At 36.0% G+C, this 23,854-nt stretch overlaps 1 protein-coding gene across 2 annotated transcripts in view; it reads left to right on the forward strand.

Moving 5' to 3' along the window:
* Window positions 1–23,854, forward strand: part of Grid2 (glutamate ionotropic receptor delta type subunit 2) — a 1,393,897-nt gene that overhangs the window by 1,107,324 nt on the left and 262,719 nt on the right. For both annotated transcript variants that reach the window (XM_029535429.1, XM_021188898.2), the window contains exon 12: window positions 8,530–8,668. In XM_029535429.1, the coding sequence (XP_029391289.1) occupies window positions 8,530–8,668 (139 nt within the window). The remainder of the gene's footprint in view (window positions 1–8,529; window positions 8,669–23,854) is intronic.

Genomic DNA, 23,854 nt, shown 5'->3' on the forward strand with positions numbered 1-23,854 from the left:
TTTTTTTTTTTTTTTTTTTTTTTTTTTTTTTTTTTTTTTGTGATTCCTTGAGTTTAATTAGGGTTGCTTGCATGAATTCTTATGGGTAGTTATTTATTGAAGCATGGTCAACATACTAGAGGATGAAATAATAACTGGAAATAATTGTTCATCCCTCATCCAGCAATCATCATGTTACAAAGGTTTGTGCAGGTCTTTTGCAGATAACCATAGATGCTGTGATTTTACAAGTGCAAAAGCATGCCCAAAAGAAAGCTTTTTACATCACTCCTCTGCATGCTCTGGCTCTTCATTCCAACTCCCTCTTCTGAATGATCCCTGAGTCTTAGAAGAGATTGTTTATTGAGGGCTGACTTCCCAAAAGTGACTTCAGCACGTTGACCAGTTATGACTCTCTGGGTTAACTATCACCCATTGCAAAAAGAATCTTCTATAACAAAAACTAAGAGACATCCTTGTTTGTGGGTATAACCAGATTCTTAGAAGGCAGTTTAACCCTACATTCCTTTTATAACACAGCAGCTATGGATTTCATACCATATCCTTTGACATCCTTGGGCACAGGCTTTTGACCAGATATTTGGTACTAATCATGAATACCTTCTTGAGAATTAAGTCCCAAATGGACTCAGAAAGCATCAATCATACCATTATTGCACCACGGGCATATCTTGCCCAATAGGTCAATACTGTTGCATGCAGGGTCTGAATCTTGGAGAAACCATTAATACATTTTCTTTTCCTTCAATCTTTATAATACTCTTCAGTACTTTGGAAACTAGTCAATAGGGAGGAAACTTTCAGTTGTGTCTTGATTTCTCTGTGTCTCATAATTAAAGTGTATATTGTCTTCAGCAATAAGATCTTCCCACATCAGCCTGATAGATAACCACGAGCAATAGCAATAGCCTATATTGCTTTGGAAACCTGTGAGACTTTCCGAATAGCAATTCATAGAGTGCTATGACACGCTTAGCATTGAAATTTTTGCTTAATAATTTGTGGCTATGGGAGAAGCATTAACTATTTATGCAGTGTATGTCTGGTCATATTCTTGGTTTGTGTGGTTTGGTTTTTTAGGTTTTTGTTTGTTCTGTTTGTTTGTTTATGTTTTGTTTTGTTTTGTTTTGTTTTGTTTTTGGCCAGGAGCCATCTAGGGAAGGCTAAGCCGAACAGGTAGTTTTCTTGAGCTGGTTTCACCACAGAACTTCAAAGAATGAGCCCCTGAAGGCAAGGACTGAGGGACAACATCTCAGGATTGATTCTTACTATTGCTGGGCTATTCCTGACATTATTAAATTAATATAACAGTCCCTGAGCATTAGCTACCCTATTGGACAGATTTTCTGCAGCTCAACGAATATGTGCTGTCTTAGAGTGATACTATATAAGCAAATAGATGTTTTCTTAATTCCTGATGATGATTCTAGAAGAATTCCTAAATTTATACCAATAATTATTGAGCTCTTTATAATACGAGCTAAAATTAAGGCCCTCTGTGATGAAATCTGCAATTAGAATTCTGCCAGTTCTTACCTGTCAGCAGTTAATTGCTCTGAGATAGAAAGCATGCATTGATACAGATTTACAACTTAGGAATACATTCCTTCAGGTGGTAAAACCATTAACTAAAGTGACTAGGCCCAAAAGGAATTTATAAATATGTATAAATGTATGTGTTTGAATGTGTGTATGAATGTATGTGTGATTTTGCTTATTTGCTTGTGTAAAAGTTTTTCCTTTTGCTAACATGACTCTCTTCTCCTGGTTCAATAAAGGTTAATTGCTGGCCAGCAAGAGGTAAGGCAAGGATCTTGACAAAAGAGAAAGCAACACTAGCGATTTATCCTTTACTAACTCAGGATGTTTAACAACAGGGTGTTAATTCACCAGAGACCTGAAGCATCTGGCCTAGAGTAACTTAGGTCTAAGACACGGAATTATCAAGCACAGAGAATTATAAAGCAAGAGATAAGTTTTCTAGTGCATATCAAGCATAGAGAATTATAAAATAAATGAGAGTTAAGTTTTCTAGCACTAATCAAGCACAGAGATTTATAAAGTAAATAATGGAGAGATAAAGAGTTAAGTTTTCTCAGAGCTTAATGAAGCACAGTAAAAAAGAGTTAAGTTTTTAGCACTGAACAATAAGAGAGTTAAGTCCTCATGCTTAATGAAGCCCAGAACAAGAAGAAAGAGTTATGTTTTTAGCACAGAACAGTAAGATAAAGTTAAGTAGTAAAATAAACCATAGAGACTTATAGAGGAGAGAAGCCAACAATGTTCAAACACAGAATAAAGAAGAAAGTGATTTTAATAGTCATCAGCTTCAGCATCCTAGCATAGTTAAGAGTTAAAAGGCCAGCGATCATCAATATTTTTGCCTGTAACTGTCCAACATCTGTGCCCACTTCAGCTCCTTCCCCTAAAGCCAGGCAGAACCACCCAGATGTTTTTAACTGCAGCTTTAATTAACTTACAAATTTTTCATTTGGCTTTCAAGTAACCTGAATTTGGTTTAACCCTTTCCCTCTTCCTCATCCTTCTCTGTCCCTGCTCTGCCTCACACATTTCCAGTGGTCATATTCTTTCCCTCTACTTTCATATTCCAAGTTTTATGACCTTGCCCACCTTGCCCACTTCAAGAACTCATTCTGATGTTTGTTGTTTAAAATTGTTGTTTCTGCCTTAGGAAATAAAAACCAGTGACTAACCCTAAGTCCCTTTTTAATATTAGCACCTTACTCAGAAGTTTGTTGTCCTAATTTTTCCACTATTTCTTTAGCTCTACAAATTCTTTATTTGTTATGTTTTCTGTTTTTCATCAAAGGAAGATGAAATAGTGTTAATTGCTTTTGTCTGAGCATCGTATCACTGCAACTGGAAGAGGAACTAATACAGAAATTGGTACCAAGAAGTGAGGCTATTGTGATAAATCTAACAAACCATGTAGTTCTTAGACTTTTTTGAATAGTTTCAGAGCAGGAATATAGAAATGTTTAAATTTTTGAGTTAGTTGTGCTCCCGGCACAGTGGAAGCAGAGCTTAATAGGTCAGTCCAATGGAAACGTAGAAGACAAGAATGCTGAGAGAAATGGACAATGAGGACACAACTCATGAGGTTTCATAAGGCAACAGTGGTTTCCTTAGAAAGTGGGATAGAGCCCTTCATGTGATATTTAACCAGGAATCTTGTTTCATTCTGTCTATGATCTGAAAATATAAGGCAAAGATAGATTAAGGATTATGGACTTATATGTTTGGTAGAGGTAGGGAATATGAACAAGTTTACAGATTTATACTAGGTGAGTACAACAACAAAGCAGCCATAGTTGTTAAAGACATTGGCAATATTACAGTGAAACAGCTCTTAGAGACAATAGGATAGTTGCCTTTAGGGCAAGACATCACTCATCAGGGAATGCCGATGAGTTCCTAGTCCTCAAAGGCAATTGCCTAGGATAGTGTTTCCCCAGGGCCTGCACATAAGAAATGATGCAAGTCTGGTCCAGGGGAGACAGGCTCCAGCAATACACCATCAGAACTCCTGGAAGATGCCATACGGATCGTGTTTCCAGTTTTATAGATAAGAAAAATTAGGGGTATCATTGAGTGTGTAAGCATTTTCGGAGAGCAGCTGATACCAGGCAATCAGTGTGTGGCAAGGTCAGAATCTCACAGGTGATACTGTGAAGTTTGGTTGAAATAGAAACTTTAGGATGTTGGAGATGCTTTGATTATATAGAATCTCCATCAAGGATAGCTGTGGGCATGTAATGGAGCCAACCCATGAGAAGGTTCGGGATATTGCAGATTGTCATACTGGAGGCCTAAAGTCATCTAAGCCCTTTGAAACACAGCCAATTTAACTTAAGTCTCAGGTGCCAGTCATGGAGTGACAGAATTTGTTGTTTTCACTGATGGATTTTGGTCTTGCTTTTGTCTGATCGTTCCTTAATAGTCCCTGATTCTTCTGTTTTGTAATTGGAATGTTTACTCTAGACACTGAGTGTGGAGCATATGTAACTTTTAATTCTGTAAGTACTCACAGTTAAGATATTTTAAACATTTAAATAATTAAAATAGTTAAAGTCTATGATAAGTTAAAGTTGAGCTGAATCATTTACATTATATCATGACCATAGGCCAACCAAAATAAGAGGTGGAAGTTTGCGAAATGAAGATGATGTTTTAGTGTGTCAATTTGACATTGGGTAGAGTTGGATGATTACTATTGATAGGCAACTTGACAGAATCTATAATTACCTGGAAGATAGTAGTAGAGGCTTATCTACACTGCGTTATGAGAGGTGGGAAGACTCTCTTACTGTGGTTTATACCCTTCCCTGGCTGAGATGTTGGCTTGATTAAATAAAGTGAGCTGAGCAGCAACATGGATTCATCACTCTCTGCTTCCTGATTGTGGGCACATTGATACATCTCCTTCAATTTCCTACCGCCTTGACTTTCCACCATGATGGACTGTAACATTGAACTGTGAGGCAATATTTTTCTTCTTTAAGTTGCTTTTGTCAGTGTATTTTTATCACAACAGTATGAAAAGAAATTAAGAGTTGCAGGTTGTTATGATACATTTATTCCAGCATTACCCAAACAAGAAGACAAGAACTTTGTTATTATTATTATCTCATTTTCTAAGTAAATATGTCAAAAGTGTTTGGCTTGTACAAGAATATCCGAGCTACTAAAGTTGCAAATTATATATGAAAAAAGAAGAAATTCAGAAATTGATTTTTCATGGTTGAAAGGGTAAGGTCTTTATGGAGACAAACCAACAATTAGCCTTTTCAGTCATACATGTATTTCTCTACTTTTTTGTGTATGTCATTCAGACTTGCTAAGATTCCATTTATTGCTTTGCTTAAAAAAAATCTTCATGTGAATTTAAAACTGAATATTCTTTAGCTTTCATCATTTCAAAGCCAAGTGAAAATGCCTGTTGCTTTTAAGAAATATCTAAAATGAATCATAACTAACTTTGAGAAAATATTTTTCATATATGAAAAATTAGCCTGAGCTGAAAATTCAGAAAATATCTGAAGATGTGTTTACCCTATATGTAAAGTGCAGATATATTACATATCAGAACTTATGGTCAGAGTTAAACTGCCTGGTATAATTAATTAAATCTTGTTAATATACTCACATATTATAGACCTAACAGAAAGGAATATTGTTCATCTGATTTACTTGCTCCATGAATATAAGCCTAACTTCTTTGGCAAAGTCTACTAATGTTTAATATTCCATATGTATTATGTTGAGAGCGATAATATAACAAAATACCCAGACTAAGAGATGTGAAGAGTTGAAGACAAGGATCAAAGTGTAAACAGATTTCATTTCTCTAGCAGCTTTCCTACTCTACAGTAGCTTCTTTCTGCTTGTGTCCACTGCACAAACACAAGCTCAGCATTTTCTTTGTCTGTCTCACCAGAATGACAGCCATGTTAGCATGGCTTTCATGACCTTGCTTTACTTTGATTCTTTGAAGATTCCTTATTTAAATTGGTATACTGAAAATTAGTGTTTTAACACATGAATTCTGTAAAAACAAAGTTCAGCTGGTAGCATAGCATAAGCTCATTTACCATGTATCTAACCACATAATATAAGACAGGGACTATTCCTATTCCTGAGGCTATTATAAAGAAAGGAAAAAAAACCTATATAAATCATATGTGAACAATCCTGAAATGATATACATACAAAGTGAGATGCAGCAGTCTATGTCTCTGCTTGTGGACGTTGTACATCGTGGTGCGGAGCCTAGTGCGCACCACGATGTACAACGTCCACATATATATATATAGAGAGAGAGAGAGAGAGAGAGAGAGAGAGAGAAATAGAGCCCACTAATTCTATAGAGAGCAAGGGGGTCATAGAGGGCTGGAGAGAGAAATGAAGAAGAGAATTTTATTTTACTATATTTAAATTTCCAAAATTAAAAAAAAGTATTTAAAATAAAATTTAAAACTAAAACCAAAAATGTTTACACGTTGCTGCAATAAAAACATGTTAAATTTTCTAAGAGTTAAAGGACTTGACAGTATGTAACTGTAGGAAATTATATTAGTAAAACACTGATAAAATGTATTTCTTTTTTTTAAATTATTTTATTAGATATTTTCTTCATTTACATTTCAAATGCTATCCCAAATGTCCCCTATACCCTCCCCCCACCCTGCTCCCTTACCCACCCACTCCCACTTCTTGGCCCTGGCATTCCCCTCTATGGAGCATATAAAGTTTGCAAGACCAAGGGGCCTCCCTTCCCAGTGATGGCTGAATACGCCATCTTTTGCCACATATGCAGCTAGAGACATGAGGTATTTCTAAAGAGGCATTTTTAAAAAATAAAATCCTTTAAGATCCTTGAATAGAAAAACACTTGTAAATTGAAAACAAAAGAATTCTAGCCATGAATATTTTAAATTCAAATCTTTGGATTAGAAATAATTGTAGCTTTTATTTTATTTATTATTTCTTTGTTTGCTCCTTTGTGGGTTCTTCATGGGTTCTTCTGACTGTCTCATAACCATATCTTTTCTGGATCAACTCAGCTTCTCCTGCCTCAACTTCACCAACTGTCTTCTCTTCCCACTCTGCTTTCTCACCGTACTCTTTCATCCACTGGAACCTACATTATGCTACCCGTGAATTCTACTCCCAGCTGTCAGCCTCTGCAGGCTTTTTATATCCTCTATTTCCAAAATTTCAAGAGGAAACTAATACAGAAGAGCATAGGGTCCTTTAAAGGTCCTGGCACACAAAATATTTTATGCTACAAATAAACTTGACAGTATGTTTTAGAGACTGATTCAAAATAAGGTCAGATAAGTGAATAAGGTTCTTCCATGTAACGCCTGATAGGCTTTGACAAAGATTACAGATTTTTCTCAAAATGATGAGAAACTATTGGGAGGTTTGATCTGGGCACATCATGTGGGAGGTTTGATCTAAGCACATCATGACCTGACTTTCATGGCCTAGAGTTCCATGGTGGGGCACTAACAGGGGTCAGAATATAGGCAGGTTAAATATAGGTTGTATAGGCTGTTTGGTGACAAAATCAAAAGCTGCTGATTTAGATTTGAATGTCAGCATGGGAAATGGTGAGATAAAATAGGTTGCGAATATTAATTTGAAAGTAAAGGTGTCAGGATTTGTTACATATTGAGAGGTGGAACTTTTAAGGTTTTGTTCTAAGAAATTCCATAATAGAAATGTTCCCATTCCTGACATAATGTAGACTAAGTAGTTAGGGAGGTAATTTGGATTTTAAAACAAATGTTATAAATGTGTTGAATTTAAGATCCCCATTAGATTCTGAGCAGAAGGAAGACATGTAGATTTTTGTCAGTAGTTCTGTATAAAGAAGGACCAGAGTATAAGTTTGGATATTATCCATGTGAAGTGTTGTTCCATTTCCCATGAAGACATCAAGAAATATCTAATCACTGCAAGACACCAAAGAAAGGATTTCCTCTAAGACTGCCCCAGTAAACCAATGAGTTTGTTGAGTGTATTAACAGGAGCATGAGTTTCAGATTATTTGTGGAAGCTTAGCCTGGGTGACTCAAAAGTTATCAAAAGTCCCACCGCAAAGTGAGTAGCAATATCCAAAAACTGCACCACTAAAGATGCTACAGTCCTAGTCAATGTTCCAGCCATCAACCACTAACTACGAAAATGGTGTACGAGCTTGATTATAGTCCTATCTTATGGAGGCATATTCTCAATTGAGGTTTTCTCTTTTCTGGCGATTGTTTTCTTGTGTCAAGCTGATATAAAACAAGCCAAGCCCATTGGCCGTGGGTGCCACAGCAGTCTACTTATATGCAAGCTGATGATCATCATTCCATTACCAGAAATAATGGTAGTTCATCAAATATAGATGATATTCAAAGTCTTGCTAAGGTTGCACAGGATAAAAATATAGACAGAATGTAAGCTCTCTGAAGACTCCACTCAAGGACATAATGAGAAGAATAATTTTCAATAATGTTGTCCAATTAACATAGGGACGGGAAGTATCAAATTCAAATGCAATAATACTGAAGTCAATGGTAATATGTGTGATACCAAGATTTTCAGCAGCCAACACTACCAAAGAAGTTAACAAAAAATCTAATATTTAATTTAAAATATAAAATAGTATATTAAATCTAGGTATAGCAGTATTAACATCACGCAACTAGTGAATAAACCAGCCCTTGGAAACAAAATATATATTTGTGACTATAATAAGGAATTAATTTTAGAATTAAAGGAGAAAGAATTATCATTTCAACATATTTTGTAGAATATTTATCATGCTTCTTTTTAACATACAATACATAATTCCATAGAAGATCATCAAAAACAAAGTATTAAAATTTGGAGGTCTCCACATTTTTTAAGGGAAATGTTTCTTGTTGCCTGTCTTGGCACTGAATGTGTATTGTATGACTTCAGTTTCTCAATAAAAGCATATTGATGTTGTTGTCATCTCTCCTCTTTCCGCAGGTGGGGAAGTCCCATACACAACTCTGGCAACCCGAATGATGATGGGGGCTTGGTGGTTATTTGCTCTGATTGTCATCTCATCTTATACAGCAAACCTTGCCGCTTTCCTCACTATCACCCGCATTGAGAGCTCCATCCAGTAAGTAGGCATAGATTCTAGGTGTCACCAAACCTGAAAAATGCTGGACATGCCACAAAGAAATCCCTTTGCACATAAAAGTGCACTACCTGATAATAAATTGTCACTATCCTTTTTACATAAGCTTAATTCTATAATTCTTCAGAATATCAACCCTAAATAATTTATTTCATAAAATGTTGATTATAACTTAAATATTGGTTTCTGTATTTTCCTGGAAGAATAATACATCATCAAAAGTTTAAACTTCAGAGAGAATAGCTATGTCAGGACAGGAGAAATTATTCAAAACCATCCTCAACTCCATTTCACAGAGATCTCATATCCTCTATTAGACTCTAACATCATTGCACATGCATGGTGACAGACATACGTGGATGCATAAGCATAAAATAAAAATAAGTAAATCTTTAAAATGTATACTATTTCAGAGAAGAATTATGAAAAAACAAAGTATAAATAATTTTATGAAATAAAATGCCTTTTTAAAACTAAGTTTGTGCAATCACAGTAGATGGTTAAACGATTAAATTTATTCTGTGGGTGAGGGAGTAAGGAGAGAAGAGGACAATGGAAGATAAGAAGAGAGAGGGGAAGAAAGGATAGCAGGTAACAGACAGAAACTCCATCCTAGTGACCACATTCTGCTGCTTGTTTGCATTAATACTCTTTCTCCAGCATCAGTAACAGTGATAGGAAATGGTTTTTAACCATAATGCACTCACTTACAGAATTCTGGGCTTCTGATCATAAGGGCTTTTCCCATGAGGCCTGTAAACCTGAGGCATTTTTTGCCTTCATGGTTTCAAATTACAGCAGCTACAGCATCGTACAGTTTCTGCCTAAATGGGCATAGTGTTCTACAGAGGGTATTAAGATACATTCCCCTGAAATTGTCTTATTTAACCCCAAACAAAATGGCCTTAATTAAAGGTCAGCATTCATGGCTCAAAAGTGGCCAATTCAAAATGAGAACAACTAGAAATGTAGAAAAAATTCCTGGAGTCAACTTTTCCTTAAAGAAAGACACAAAAGTTCTTGCCTCAAAGAAATATGTAAATTAACTCTGTAGTAACCAGAAAGTCATTATAACATAATGCCAAATGAAGACTTAATTATTTATAAAGTACGTTGTTTTTCTTCAATCTACAACCTGAAATTGAAGCCCCTAGAAGTCAACTAGCAATATTCACAGGCATTCAATTCCTTTATCCATTTATGAAAATGATACTTCTCATTTCTCTAATCAAGCTATGCTCCTTGAATTGTTTTATAATTGTTGCTTTAGTACAGAACCTTCATAGTCTCCAAATGTATACCATTTATACCCAGCTCTATGGGTAATACAAATTATAAATGATGCTGAGTAAAATGTAGGAGATGGAATAATAATGAAAACTATTGTGATAGCCTAGGAAGAAAATTGATGAAATTAGTAACATCATAAAAATAATAACCATCATTTAATGATTAGTTATCAGATCCCAGGATCTGTGCTATTATATGCACATTCGGTCATTTAAGGCTCATCACCGTCTTCTAAAATCTACACTCTCCATGACACATTTTACAAATGAAACTGAAGATGAGAAGCTAAGGAAGCTTCGCCTTCAGGAAGTGTCTGGGTAAAAAGCCGACCTTCAGGGTGCCTGGCCCTGAGCCTCTTTTCCCAGGTCTTGTAACCATTCACAGTTTCCTCACTCATACCTTCAGGTGTCATCTGTGTTTAGAGAAGGAAATGTCATTATTAAGGATAAAGATTTATCAGTTACTAAGAATTCAGGCCAAAGGATTTACTTTATAGAATGTTGTACAAACCCTCAGTTGGTCTGAAGCAGTCTCAATAACTTTTGTGTTTAACCAGGTTTATTAGCATACACGTCAACATGAGTTATCTGCATCTATGATTACTCTATGCCATTCTGAGCAAGACATTTTGGTATATCCAATCAAAGAAAAATTGAACATGTTATAACACAAATTGTGACAGCCTGATATGCATATGCATCAAGTATTAATTCCTATAATTAGATTAACTAAGACATCTATTACTGCCCATAATGTTTATTAAATATCCCAAAAGGGTTCATTTTGTGAGTCATTTTGTGACTTTGGAGAGGCATCTCCTTCCTTCCACCTTTCCACCGACCTTCCACCACTGACCCTATCTTTGTTTCCATGGATTTGACTTTGTACTACAGTAACTGTGCTTCTGTGTTTGGCTCATTTCACTTATCTTAATGACCTCTAGGCTGACCAATGTGGTAGTAAATAGTAAGTGGAAAAATTGCTTTTCAGGGCAAATTGGAGTCTTAATCTTATTAAAATACTTTTAGACATCATTTCTCCCTTCCCTTCTCACCTCCTAACCCTCTCATCCTCTCAGGTACTCCCTTGTTTGTTTGTGTGTGTGTGTGTGTGTGTGTGTGTGTGTGTGTGTGTGTGCATGTGTGTTCATAAATATGTAAATATAAGCCACTCTATATAGTGTTACGTGTATGTATGATTTGTGGGTGACCATTTTGCATTGGATAAACAACTGGTATGCTCATTCCTAGAGAAGACTTTCTCCTTCTCTCAGAATTTGCAGGCCTGCACCCACCCTGTCCATGTTAGCATGTCTATTGTCATCCTTGTTCATGCTTGTTTAGCCATGTTGGTGGTATTCCATGAGTATACACTTTTAAAAATATACTCTTATAATAATGCTCAACTGAACTGGCACATTTAGATATGTTTAAACTTTTGTTTATATTTAATCTTTACATATTTTAAGTAAATGAATATAAATGAATGGTCTTATACTGTATACAGTCATAGTCATAGTAGTAAAATTATTATGTCTGACACTTATTGAAAACTTACTATGATCCAGGTATTAAGTATTTGTAGTTATTATCTCATTTATCCTTCAAAGTACTTATCTCAAGGTATTACCATTATTTCCATTTTGTAAATGAAGAAACTGAAGTTTAGAAGATAAATGCTCAGGATCACCCAGTTCACACTGAAGTTGGTTGTCTAACCTTTGTCAACCCATTACCAATCCACAGTATTGGCCCTGCAGTTAGTTCCTTATCTAGTTCTGGTTCTCTAGTTTGCTTGACCTACTGTGTTTGTTGACGATGGTAAGATTATGGTCCATGCATGCATCTTTGTGTTCAATTGCTCTCAAGTTCCCACGCCAGTTCCTTTTTTGACTACTATAATGGTGGAGGTAGACACCACTTCCAAATCTGTATTCCCCGAAGGTTTCTTCAAAAGTAAAATTTAGTAGGGGAAAATGTAATTTTGCATGATGTTTCCCTCAAGTGCAGTACTATACTCCAAAGTAACTGAGCATTCATTTCCTTTAAATTATTCCTTTCTACTGCCAACAGCCGTTATGAAAACTCTTCAGTGGGTGTAATAAATTTCTACTTCTTCCTAATGCTATCACCAGAGTAATTTGGGAAAGAATCAAAATCAAATAAGTTAGAGCAGTCTAATTCTCTCCCCAAAGTTATAGAGAACTTCAGACTTCATGTCTTACCTTTGTTGGTAAACACAGATGCCTATAACACTGCTTCCATACAAAGTTCCATCTATAAGTAATCAGTTTCCTGAGAAGTTCCCACTCTCATTTTCTCCTAGAAAATATACTCCCCATAGCCTCATATGGTGCCATTTTAAGCACTGGTATTCATAAAATTAGATTCTCACTGAATTAAACAGTGAAGGTTAGCACTTCTCATTCAGCCCAAATTTGCTATGCCATTGGCCAACATAGACTATGTATGTCTTTATTCTCTCAAACCAGAGGCTCTTCTCCAGACCGGAATAGGAAGAGAGAAATAGAGTAATGCCACTGAGAGACAAAATACAGGTCCTTTTGAACAAATATTATCTAAAATCTAAAATGTGGGAAATGGATTTTTCTTGTAAAAGTTACATAGGTTTAGATGTCCTATCCCTTCGATGACAGGACATGGTAGATTGGTGGATAAGATGACTAGTTCAGATTCCAAGGGGGAAAATATTAATGAGCTTCTTCTTTCTAATTGTGGTTATTGATTGTTTATTTACTTAAAATATACAATGTGGGGTTGAAGCTGTGGATGGCTTAGTGGGTAAGAGTATGTGTTGCTCTTTCAGAGGAACCAGGTTCAATTCCCAGTATCACATGCTGGTTCACAGCCACCTACAAATCCAGTTTTGGTGGATCTGATATTCTTGTATGATACCCATGGCTACCAGACACACATATGCTACACATATATACAAAGACAAACCACTCACATTTATAAAATTTTTGAGAGTAAAAAGCTTGATTTTCTATTGGTAGCCAAGTAAAACTGGCAATGGTAAAAGGTAAGGACTGAGACTGTAGCTCAGTAGATTACCTAGTCATCCTGACCCTGATCTTGGGTTCAGTCCCCAGTAACATAGAGAGACACACTCCACAGGGTAATACCACCATCATGTTTGCCTTTACTTTATTGCAGTTTTCCAAAAACTATTTGTCATTTAACATCAAAACAAGCAGAGCTACAGGAAATCATAATTGTTCAGCTCTACTTTTTTGTAACTGTGCACTATGATTAATCTTTTTGACCACACTTGATTAATTTATTCTGTATAACTGTAGGTAATCTTGGTCACTACTCAAAGACATCTTATAATTTCACATTCAGCACAATGACCTTCAGAATCCTTGATGCTTAACCAGACAAAACATTGGGTTATTGATTCCCTTGAATCAAATTAATTGAGATAGTAGTTCTTCCCAGGACATATAAAAACAACTTATATTATAAGAAGTGATCTGATCATGTCAATGATAAAATTTTTACACCCTCATTAGTATGAATTTATAAATGGAAAACTTTACATTATAATGGTCTGCATGCCGTTTATCACGTGTATACAATTGTCCTGCTACCAAATAAAATGCACCACTGCTCCATCCATCCACACAAAGGTTTTCCTCATCCTACTCCTTTATTTGCCCAGTCACATCCTCCTTTCCCCTATTCACATCCAAGGAAACCTGTGATGTGTTTGCTGATACGTATTGTTTCTGTCACAAGTGCCACTACCAAATCATGTGCTCCAGTTTTCAAAGTAATGTCACTGAGCCTTGTCACTTGATCCTCTAATCTCCTCCAAAAGCCAAAAGGTGGTGGGGGGGAGGTGCCATTTCAGCCATGTCTCACTGCAATTTAAGCATAAATGTACATTAAAGGAATGACTCATTTGGTGGGTTCACTTTAGTGCTTGACTAACCAGCATCAAATGAAGATGCTGACAGTGACTGGCAATAACTCTGAGCCAGGTTGTTAGACAAGTACTTTTTAATAACTCATCTTTATTTTCCCATGTCATAATCAATATCTTAGAGAACACGTCTATGTAGATTCCCCTATATCCACAAATAGATTTAGTATCTTTCTGTTTCAAACCACTTACACCTGTCTATCAACATCACACTATGAACTCTATCTGGCCTTGTACTGGCATGTAGTTCTATTGTTTTATCTTTTTAATTAAAATGCATTTCCTCAAGGGTTGCTTTTAATCACTGTTGTATCAACCTGAGAACGACCTTATGTAGTACCTCATTAAATACTGAGTGTACTGTAGTTACAAATAATATTCAGTCAATAAATAACCCAAAAAGGATTTCGTGAACTTAGCTTGAGACTGTGGAATTCTACAGTGTGCATATCAACCACATAAACCACAAAGAAATATTAAAGTCATTCCTTTATGCTGTTATTTCACATAAGAGCAAAACCCTCAAATGATACACTCCCTTGCTTTACACAGTATCTCACCTACTCTCTCTTCAATTGTTCTGTAGAAGCCTATTTCAGAGCTCTCAGTCGGGAATTGCACACTTTATTAGGAACAGCCACTGTCAGGATGGTTGAGGGAAGCTGGGCTTGATTCATTCTGCTTCTATGTTTCATCTCAGTGCAGAATTGTGGAGGCTTAACTCCAGAACTCATGGGCACTGCAGTCACAGGAAGGCATTCATCTCCCAACTCTGTATTGTTCAGGGTTGAGATGGCTTAGTTATCTTGGCATGTAAGTACTACAGTGATGGATGTTTATGTGCATGGAGCTATCTGGATGCCATAGACAGAATTTTATCTTCTAAAAAGGAAGCAAAACCTGCAGACCTATGTGTTGGTCTTTCAAATGCATCCTTCACTGGGTACTTAATTAAAAACTGTCTCCCACTTTATTTGTCACTCCCAGGAGAGTCAATGAGCCCACGCAGGCTCTAATATGATAAATCTCTCTCTCTCTCCCTTTCTTTCTCTCTCCCTCCTTCCCTCCTCTCTCTCTCTCTCTCTCTCTCTCTCTCTCTCTCTCTCTCTCTCTCTCTCTCTTCTTTCCTTTCTCTCCCTTTTTCTCTCATACTTACTCTTCTCCAACTCCATGTTCTGTGCCTTCTCCCAGCTTTGTCTCTCCCCACTAGAAAATATTCCTATCTTTTCTAATTTTCTTGCTAACTTTCTTTCCTGTGTGAAATCCGATGAATATCTCCCTTGCACAAGTTTACACATGGATTTAAAACACTGTGCTTGGGAGATTACTAGAGCCCCCCACCCTATAAATTAGATGACATTTCAGTATGGCACATACTTTTGGGAAAAATAATATGGGAAGGACAATGATAGAAATCATCAAGATTAGTGGGAATATAACACAGTGATGGAGCACTGGCCTAGTATAGGTTCAATAAAAAAAGTCAGAACCTAGAGTAACTGATAGAAGACTCTACTCTGAGACATAGCCTTGTAGAAATCAAGTCTGAACAACTAGAGTGGGCCATACTGAGAAAGGATCTGTAGCTGATCCCAGGTTGGGAAGAACAATTACACTCCTGCACAAGTCTCTTTATTACTATACTTCCTACATGTGCTATCCAATTGCTTTTTAGAGAATCAGTTCCATCTATCCCCTCTTTTTTGTTGTTCTGTTTTTGGTTTTTGGCTTTGCAAAGGAGAACAAGCTGGTTTAAAGTTGTAGATATCCCTACCTCAGCCAGGAGTTGTGGGAGGATTTTTTTTTAAATATATCACTCTAATTTATTTTTCTTTCCCTTTTTAACTAAAATAGCTTTATCGATTCCCTATCTCTGTATTGTGTTCTCAGACTATTTACTGTCTCTCTTCTAATTTTTATTGTTTCTATAAAACTAATTATTATACTATTTCTACTTATTTACTGCCTACTCCTGCACTTATTACATAGTATCTTAGTACACATCATCTATATATGCTCCTTTACTTCTGAAAATTATTAAACTTGAAAAAACAATTTTTAAAAGTTGACTATGAGACTATTATAGTATGCATATCAATATAGTATGGTCGATTCTGCCCTAGGTATTCTATTTTAATAACAGAGCTGGAGTCAAAGACTTGTTCCCTAGGGACATGGACTGATGGTTCATCTACTCACTTAGATGATCAGTGGAGAAAATATCATGATCCTACCATATCCCAATTCTATCTGAATGTTATAAGTGCTTTCATTGAAACAAAAAACAAGTGCTTTTCTTTTTTTTTTTAATTTCAATCACCTTATCACATATATGCAAGTCTCAATGTAGAAACACAAGAAACATAAAAATACAGACAGCACAATTCCTTGGAGAATCACTACTACTGCAAGGAAGATCACTGAGGATTAGTCATATGAAATCCCAAAGAAATAAGCAAATGATCATAAGAATTTCAACAAAATTACTGAACACATGGATAAATATAGAGTGCATCCAATTAAACACTAATAACTAAAGTATGTAAAGAAGTCAAAATAAACTATGAAATAAGAAATTAATAAAATATATAAATGCTGAAAAGTTCAAATTGAAATCTTGAAAATGGTGTCTCAGTCTGTAATGATCTCTATGGAATGCCTCACCAGTTGACTAGGTCAAATGGGAACTAGAATATGAGGTCTTGAAGATGAGTTAGACTATTTAACATTCCAAAAGTGACAAAGAAGAATCAGGAAATTATCAACTGAATATACAAGATCAATGGGACAGCATTAAATGACCAAATCTGCCAATAATGAGCATAAAAGAATAAAAAGAACATCAATCTAAAGGTACAGAAAATATACTTAATAAAATCTTAGAGGAAATTTAAGCTAGTCTAAGGAGAGAAACAGCCATCTGGTATATGAGGCACTATGACCAATAAATGAATATGATCAGAAAATTACTTCCCAAAGAAAGAAAATTGAAATCTCTAAGAGAAAGATATACCAATCCAACAAAGAGAAACCATCAGAAAACAACTTCTAAAAGACAGTGACTGCCATGCCAGGCTATTATAATCAGCAAATCTATTCATCATAATTAAAGCAGAGAAAAAAACCATTATTATAAACAAAAATTGAATTCCTTAATCTTAAGCTAGTTCTATAGAATATACATGATGTAATCAAACATACTCAAGATGTACATATCCAAGTAGGAAAAATCAAATAATACTTATTTGTGTGTGATTTAATATTACTCAAAGGACACTGAAAAGACTCTATAAGAATCCTCTTAAAAAGAATACATACATTGAACCATTGCAACATACAAAATCAGTAGCTTTACTAGACTAAAAATAAGAAAAATTATAAGAAGAAATCATAATACCTATAGCAAACAAGAACACTTAGAAAGAAATCTAACCAAGGATGTGAGAAAACTGTACAGTAACATTTATATAATATAAAAGACACAAGAAGATAGAAAGATATTCCAAAATAATGGATCTACAGGACTTGAAAACTAATCATGGGTCTAATGCTAAAAGTACCATTATCCCAATAAAATCACCAAGGGTATCAATTACAGAAACAGATAAAACAAACTAGTCCACAAGTCAGATAAAAGAACAAATAATCCAAATAGCCAGTGAAAGAATAAGAAGAAAATTCAATGCTGAAAATGTTATAATAAAGCAAAATTTTGGGCTTCAACTTACAGTGCAGTACTATAGTAACAAAAAACTAAAGACACTGACACAAAACAAACATTTAAGTCAATAGAATAGTAAAGAAGAGAACAATTCAGGATTAGATACATACAGCTCTCTCCATGTGATTTTTGAACAAATTCTTTGAGGAAATATTACCTATTTGACTAATAGTAATAGAAGGGTCAGGTATCCACACATAGAGTGAACAATCTAATGTTTACCCTTGCTAAAATAATTTTAAAATGTATCAAACACTTTATTATGAATTGAATTCTGAAACAATCTATCATAGGAAACTCTTCAGGATATGGCCATAAGCCTGGTCTTACTGAAAAGGATTCCAGGAGCTTAGTAAAAAATGCTAAGAACTGATGAATAGGATTTAAAACTGACGTATAGAAATTTAAAAATTTCTGCATGCCAAGTAAGCATTATTCAAGTGAAGAGACAGACTAACAAATGGGAAACTATCTTTGTTATATGGACACCCGATAAAGTACCAATATCTGAGATATAAAAAGAACTCATAAAACCTAGTACCCCAACTAAGCAATTTGATCAATGAACAAGCAAATGAAATGAATACATACATCTCACAAGAAATAGAAATAACCAATAAACATAACAAATTAAATATTCTTAGTCTTTGGGGAAATGCAAATTAAAATTACTTTGAGATCCTATCTCACCATTTGAAGTTCTGTCATAAGGAATATGAGTCACAGTAAATTCTGCTGAGGACATATAGTCACTGCTTTCATTGATATAAAGTAGTCTTTTCACTATGCACAGCACTATGGAATTTACTCAAAAACCTAAAAATACACAGTGCTGTTGTGGTGGTGCACACCTTTAATCCCACACATGGGAGTCAGAGAATGCAACTTTGTGAGTTTGATGCCAGCATGCTCTATAAAGCAAGTTCCAGAACAGTCAAATAGAGAAGCCCTGTCTAAAGAAAACAAGATGGATGGATGGATGGATAGATAGATAGATAGATAGATAGATAGATAGATAGATAGATAGATAGATAGAGATAGAGAGATAGAGAGATAGAGAGATAGATTGATTGATGTATAATAGATGATGGATATACAGATAAAGATATACAGATAATAGATTATAGGTGATAGAAAATAGGATAGATAGATAGATAGATAGATAGATGATAGGAAAGAAGAGAAGAGAAAAGAAAAAAATGAGAAGGACCACTAAAAATAAAAGTATCATGCTATAAGCTATAACAAAAGGATTCTAGGACAACACAATCCACAGGTCTTTGAATATCCATTTATTTTATTTTATTTATTTTATTTTATTTTATTTTATTTTATTTTTTTACAATTCCATTCACAATAGACAAGTTATAGAATCAGCCAAGTAACTACTGTAATGCTGTAGGGGTGGTCAAAGTACATAAAGCGTGAAACATGGCCCTATGTACAATGAATGTGTGCCAATGGAAAAAATAAGAGGGGAAAAAAGGAAAGAAAAGGAAAGGTCAAAGACTTTCACCAGTCACACCTCTGTCTTCTTTTTTTCTGCTTCTATTTTTAAACTCCTACCTTCTCTCCTGGCTCCTCCATCTTGCCAGCAACCTTGGTGTGTTTGCCTCCTTCCTACACTACGGAGCTGTTGGACTCTATTAGTTTTGATGTTTCTCCTTTTCTTGCTATCTAAGCATATTCAATTCATTTTGATGGTTTTATCCTCCTCTCCTACACACATACAACACTCCTGGTAGACTCCTCATTCTCAAGCACTAACGCTAAGGATGAGGTTGGAAAAGAGCCAGGTGTGGGAGGAAGGCAGTCAACAGGGAAGATGAGCAGGGTCAGCAGCAGCTGGCTTAGGCTCTTTTCCAAGATGTCTGAGGTTTCCATGAGAAAATGCTGCCAGGAATTTAGATTTCCTGTTGAATTTAGTTTGGAGGCACATTGAAGTTTGGGCATTTGAACCTTGTGTTTCTAGTACAGCTTCTCCGTAGCCAGATGGATCTGCTATGCCAACATTAGTTGATTGAAAACAAAGTATCACTTAGATGGAATACAATTTCTCTGAATCATTGTTGAAAATACAGATGAGTGTTTTTGGAAAAATCCCCAGGCTAACTGCATTGAGAAGGACTACATCTTTTGGCAGTAGGGAATTTTAAATTATCACTAGAGTCTTAGTTCTGTGAAGAGGCACCATCTCTGTTTTTGCTTAGATTCACAAATACCCTAACTTGTCATATTACTGTGAGAGAATGTTTTATTTGATCTTTTTTGTCGGCTACTAAATTAGTTTACAGTTATTTAGTTAACTTCTTTCTCCGCAGTCTCCACTGACACCGTAACTCATAAAGATTTTGATGATATAATTAATATTTAGAACACCTTTAAAAGATCTATGAAAAAAATTACAAATTACTATTGATTGTTCATTGGAATTCACGCTGTATTTTATTGGTACCATTGTTTTATGTAGCATTAGTATGTATTATTGTACCATAGCTTGTTAATAGGCCATGTGCAAGGTGATGATCAATGGTTCAATGTCAGCCTTGAAGGGGATATTGAATAAAGTAGTTTTTCACAAGTCAGCATTGGTCTGGATACTAATTAACATTTCAGTGTTGATTTGAAATATGGAATAGGGAGTGAGCTTATTAAATATGCAGATTACTCTTCATTGAGTAGGGGTGATTATTGACTTGAACCACACTTTAAGAATTTATGAGGCCCTTGACAAATTAAGCCAGGTGATTATAAGTAAGATGAAGTTTAATGAGGACAAATAAGTGATAATTTACTTTGTGTGTGTGTCTGTGTGTATGTGTATAATAGCTTAGGTTTAGGGGATGCAGACAGTTTCAGAATAAACCATCTGATAATCAGAAATTTGAAATATGACATTGGTGTTTCTCAAGAAAATGAGAAGTTACCTGTAGTATAAAATTGTCCAACTCCTTCAAAAACTACATTGGCCTCTTTAATTCTTGAGGAGAAAACAATGAGTAACTAAAAGCTTCAAAAAGTGATCAATAGATTCTGGGGATAAGAAATGAAGGAAGATATTTTTTAATCAACAAGAAAAAGGCTTCAAGGATGAAAAAGGAGCAAAGTATTTATTACCGAAAGAAATACCAAGATGTGGGTAAGTGGCTAAGGGCAGACTTACAGGCTTCTCTGAAACAATTTGAGGCTATTCATGAGCCAGGATTTCCTGGTGTTCAGCTTCAGAAATCAAGTCAATTTCTCTGACAGGTGTATGGACCATAAGACACTGATAATCCAGTCACTCAGTGCCAGTGAAAGCTCCTCAATGAGTTCCCAGGTGACTCTAGGAAATACTTTCTTAAGATGGCTTGGAAATGATCCTCTTCTGGGAATGCATGGGAATTAATGAAGTACGCATGAATTTTTGAGGATATACAAATTTAAAACTCTATTGATCTGCTTTTTTAAGCTGATCGGTTATGTGAAGATATCATTTTTAGCATAAAAATGACAATCAGCTACCTGTCAATCGTGACATTATTGAAAATCTAGCCAAACAGAAATAGGAAAATGTTATGTTCATTGTTATTATTATTGTTATTATTATTAACTTATTTTATTTATTTACATTCCAAAAGTGCCTCCTTCATGGTCCCCCCTTCCGGAGTTATTAATAACCCTTCCCCTGCCTCTGAGAGGGTGCCTCCCACCCACTCACCCACCCCCTCCTCAACCCTATCAGCATCAAGCTTCCACAGGATTAAGGTCATCCTCTCCTACTGAGGCCAGACAAAACAGTCCTCTACTACACATATACCCAGGGCCACAGATCAGCCCATGTATGCTCCTTGGCTTTTGACCTAGATTCTGGGAACTCTGAGGGGTCTGGGTCAATTGACATTGTTATTCTTCCTATAGAATTGCAATCTCACTTAGCTCTTTCTCACTCCCCCCCTATGAAACCCCCACAATGTGTGTCCTCAGCCTTAATCTAATGGTTGTCAGTATCTGCATTTGTCTCAGTCAGTTGCTGGTAGAGCCTCCCAGAGGACAGCCATGCTCACCTCCTGCCACAAACACAACATGGCCTCAGCAATAGTGTCAGGTTTGGTTGGTGCAAATGGGATGGATCCCAAATTAGGTCAGTCAATGGGTGACCTTTCTTTCAACTGTTCCACTTTTGTCCCTGAATTTCCTTTAGATAGGAACAATTCTTGTTAAAAATTTTGAAGATGGGTGGGTGGTCCTGTGCCTCAACTGGGGGCAATGTCTATCTACTAGAGGTGGTCTCTTCAGGCTCCATCTCCTCCCTCTTGGTCATTTTCGCCAATGACATCCACACTGAGTCCTGGTAGCCTCTCACATCCCAGGTCTCTAGGACTTTCCAGAGGTTCCCTGCCCCCAACACCACTACTGTATATTTAGATTCATTCTCCTTGCCCTCTGGGCTTCTCTTCTGTCTCCCTCCATCACCTGATCCTGCCCCCTTTTCCCCCTTCCCCTCCCCTCTCTCATCCAGATTCCTGCCTCTGTCTGCTTCCATGATCACCTCGTTTTCCCCTCCTCAGTGGGACTGAGTTATCCATGCTTAGGCTGTCCTTCTTGTTAAGCTTCCTATGGTCTGTGAGCTGTTCCATGGGTATTCTGAACTTTTTGGATAATATCCACTGATCAGTGAGTACATACCATGAATGTCTTTTGGGTCTAGATTACCTCATTCAGGACAATTATGTTCTAGTTCTATCCATTTGCCTGGAAAATTCATGATGTCCTTGTCTTTAATAGCTGGATAGTATTCCATGGTGTAAATGAACCACATTTTCTGTATCTATCCTTCAGTTGAGGGAACATCTGTGTTGTTTCCAGCTTCTGGCTATTACAAATAAGACTGCTATGAACATAGTGGAACATGTATCCTTGTGGTATGGTGGAGCATCTTTTGGGTATATTCCCAGGAGTGATATAGCTGGATCTTCAGGTAGAACTATTTCCAATTGAGGAACCTCCAGATTAACTTCCAGAGTGGTTGTACCAGTTTGCAATCCCACCAGCAATGGAAGAGTGTTTCTCTTTCTCCACACCCTCACCGGCATGCACTGTCACCTGAGATTTTTATCTTATCCATTTTGATTGTTGTGTGGTGGAATCTCAGTATCATTTTTGATTTGCATTTCCCTAAGGAAATTGACTAAGGATGTTGACCATGACTTTAAGTGCTCCTCTTCCATTCAAGATTCCTCTGTTGAGAATTCTTTGTTTTGCTCTGTACCCTATTTTTAATTGGGTTTTTCTGTAGTCTAACTTCTTGAGTTCTTTTTGTGTTTTGAATATTAGCCCACTATTGGATGTAGGGTTATGTAAATTGGAAAGGAAGAAGTCAAGGTATCATTATTTGTGGATGATATGATGGTATACATGATATGATAGTATACATAAGCAATACCAAAAATTCTACCACAGAACTTCTACAGCTGACAAAAAACTTTAGTAAAGTGGCTGGATATAAAAATTAACTCAAACAAATCAGTAGCCTTCCTTATACAAATGATTAATGGGTTGAGAAAGAAAACAGAGAAACAATACCCTTCACAATAGTTACAAATAATATAAAATATCTTAGTGTAACTCTAACCAAACAAGTGAAATATCTGTATTACAAGAACTTCAAGTCTTAAAGAAAGAAATCGGAGAAGACCTCAGAAGATAGAAAGATCTCCCATGCTCATGCATTGATAGGATTAACATAGTAAAAATTGCCATCCTACCAAAACAAATCTAGAGATTCAATGCAATCTCCACCAAAATCCACAATTCTTCACAGACATAGAAAGTTTAATTCTCAACTTCATATGGAAAAATAAAAAAACAGGATAGTGAAATCAATTATTAACCATAAAACAATTTCTGGGGAAATCACCATTCCTGACCTCAAGCTGAACTACAGAGCAATAGTGATAAAAAACCACATGGTATTGGTAGTGAGACAGACAAGTTAATCAATGGAATAGAATGGAAGGCCCAGAAATAAACCTACACACCTATTGACAACTGATCTTTGACAAAGATGCCAAAACCATATATGGGGGGGGGGAGAGTGGAGTATGGGGGGAAGCATCTGCAACAAATGGTCTAACTAGTGACCTGCTTGTAAAATAATTCAAATTGATCCATATCTATCACTTGTACAAAACTCCAGTCCAAGTGGATCAAGGTCCTCCACATAAAAC

The sequence above is a fragment of the Mus pahari genome, chromosome 2 (genome assembly GCF_900095145.1).
Source record: "Mus pahari chromosome 2, PAHARI_EIJ_v1.1, whole genome shotgun sequence".
Taxonomy (NCBI): domain Eukaryota; kingdom Metazoa; phylum Chordata; class Mammalia; order Rodentia; family Muridae; genus Mus; species Mus pahari.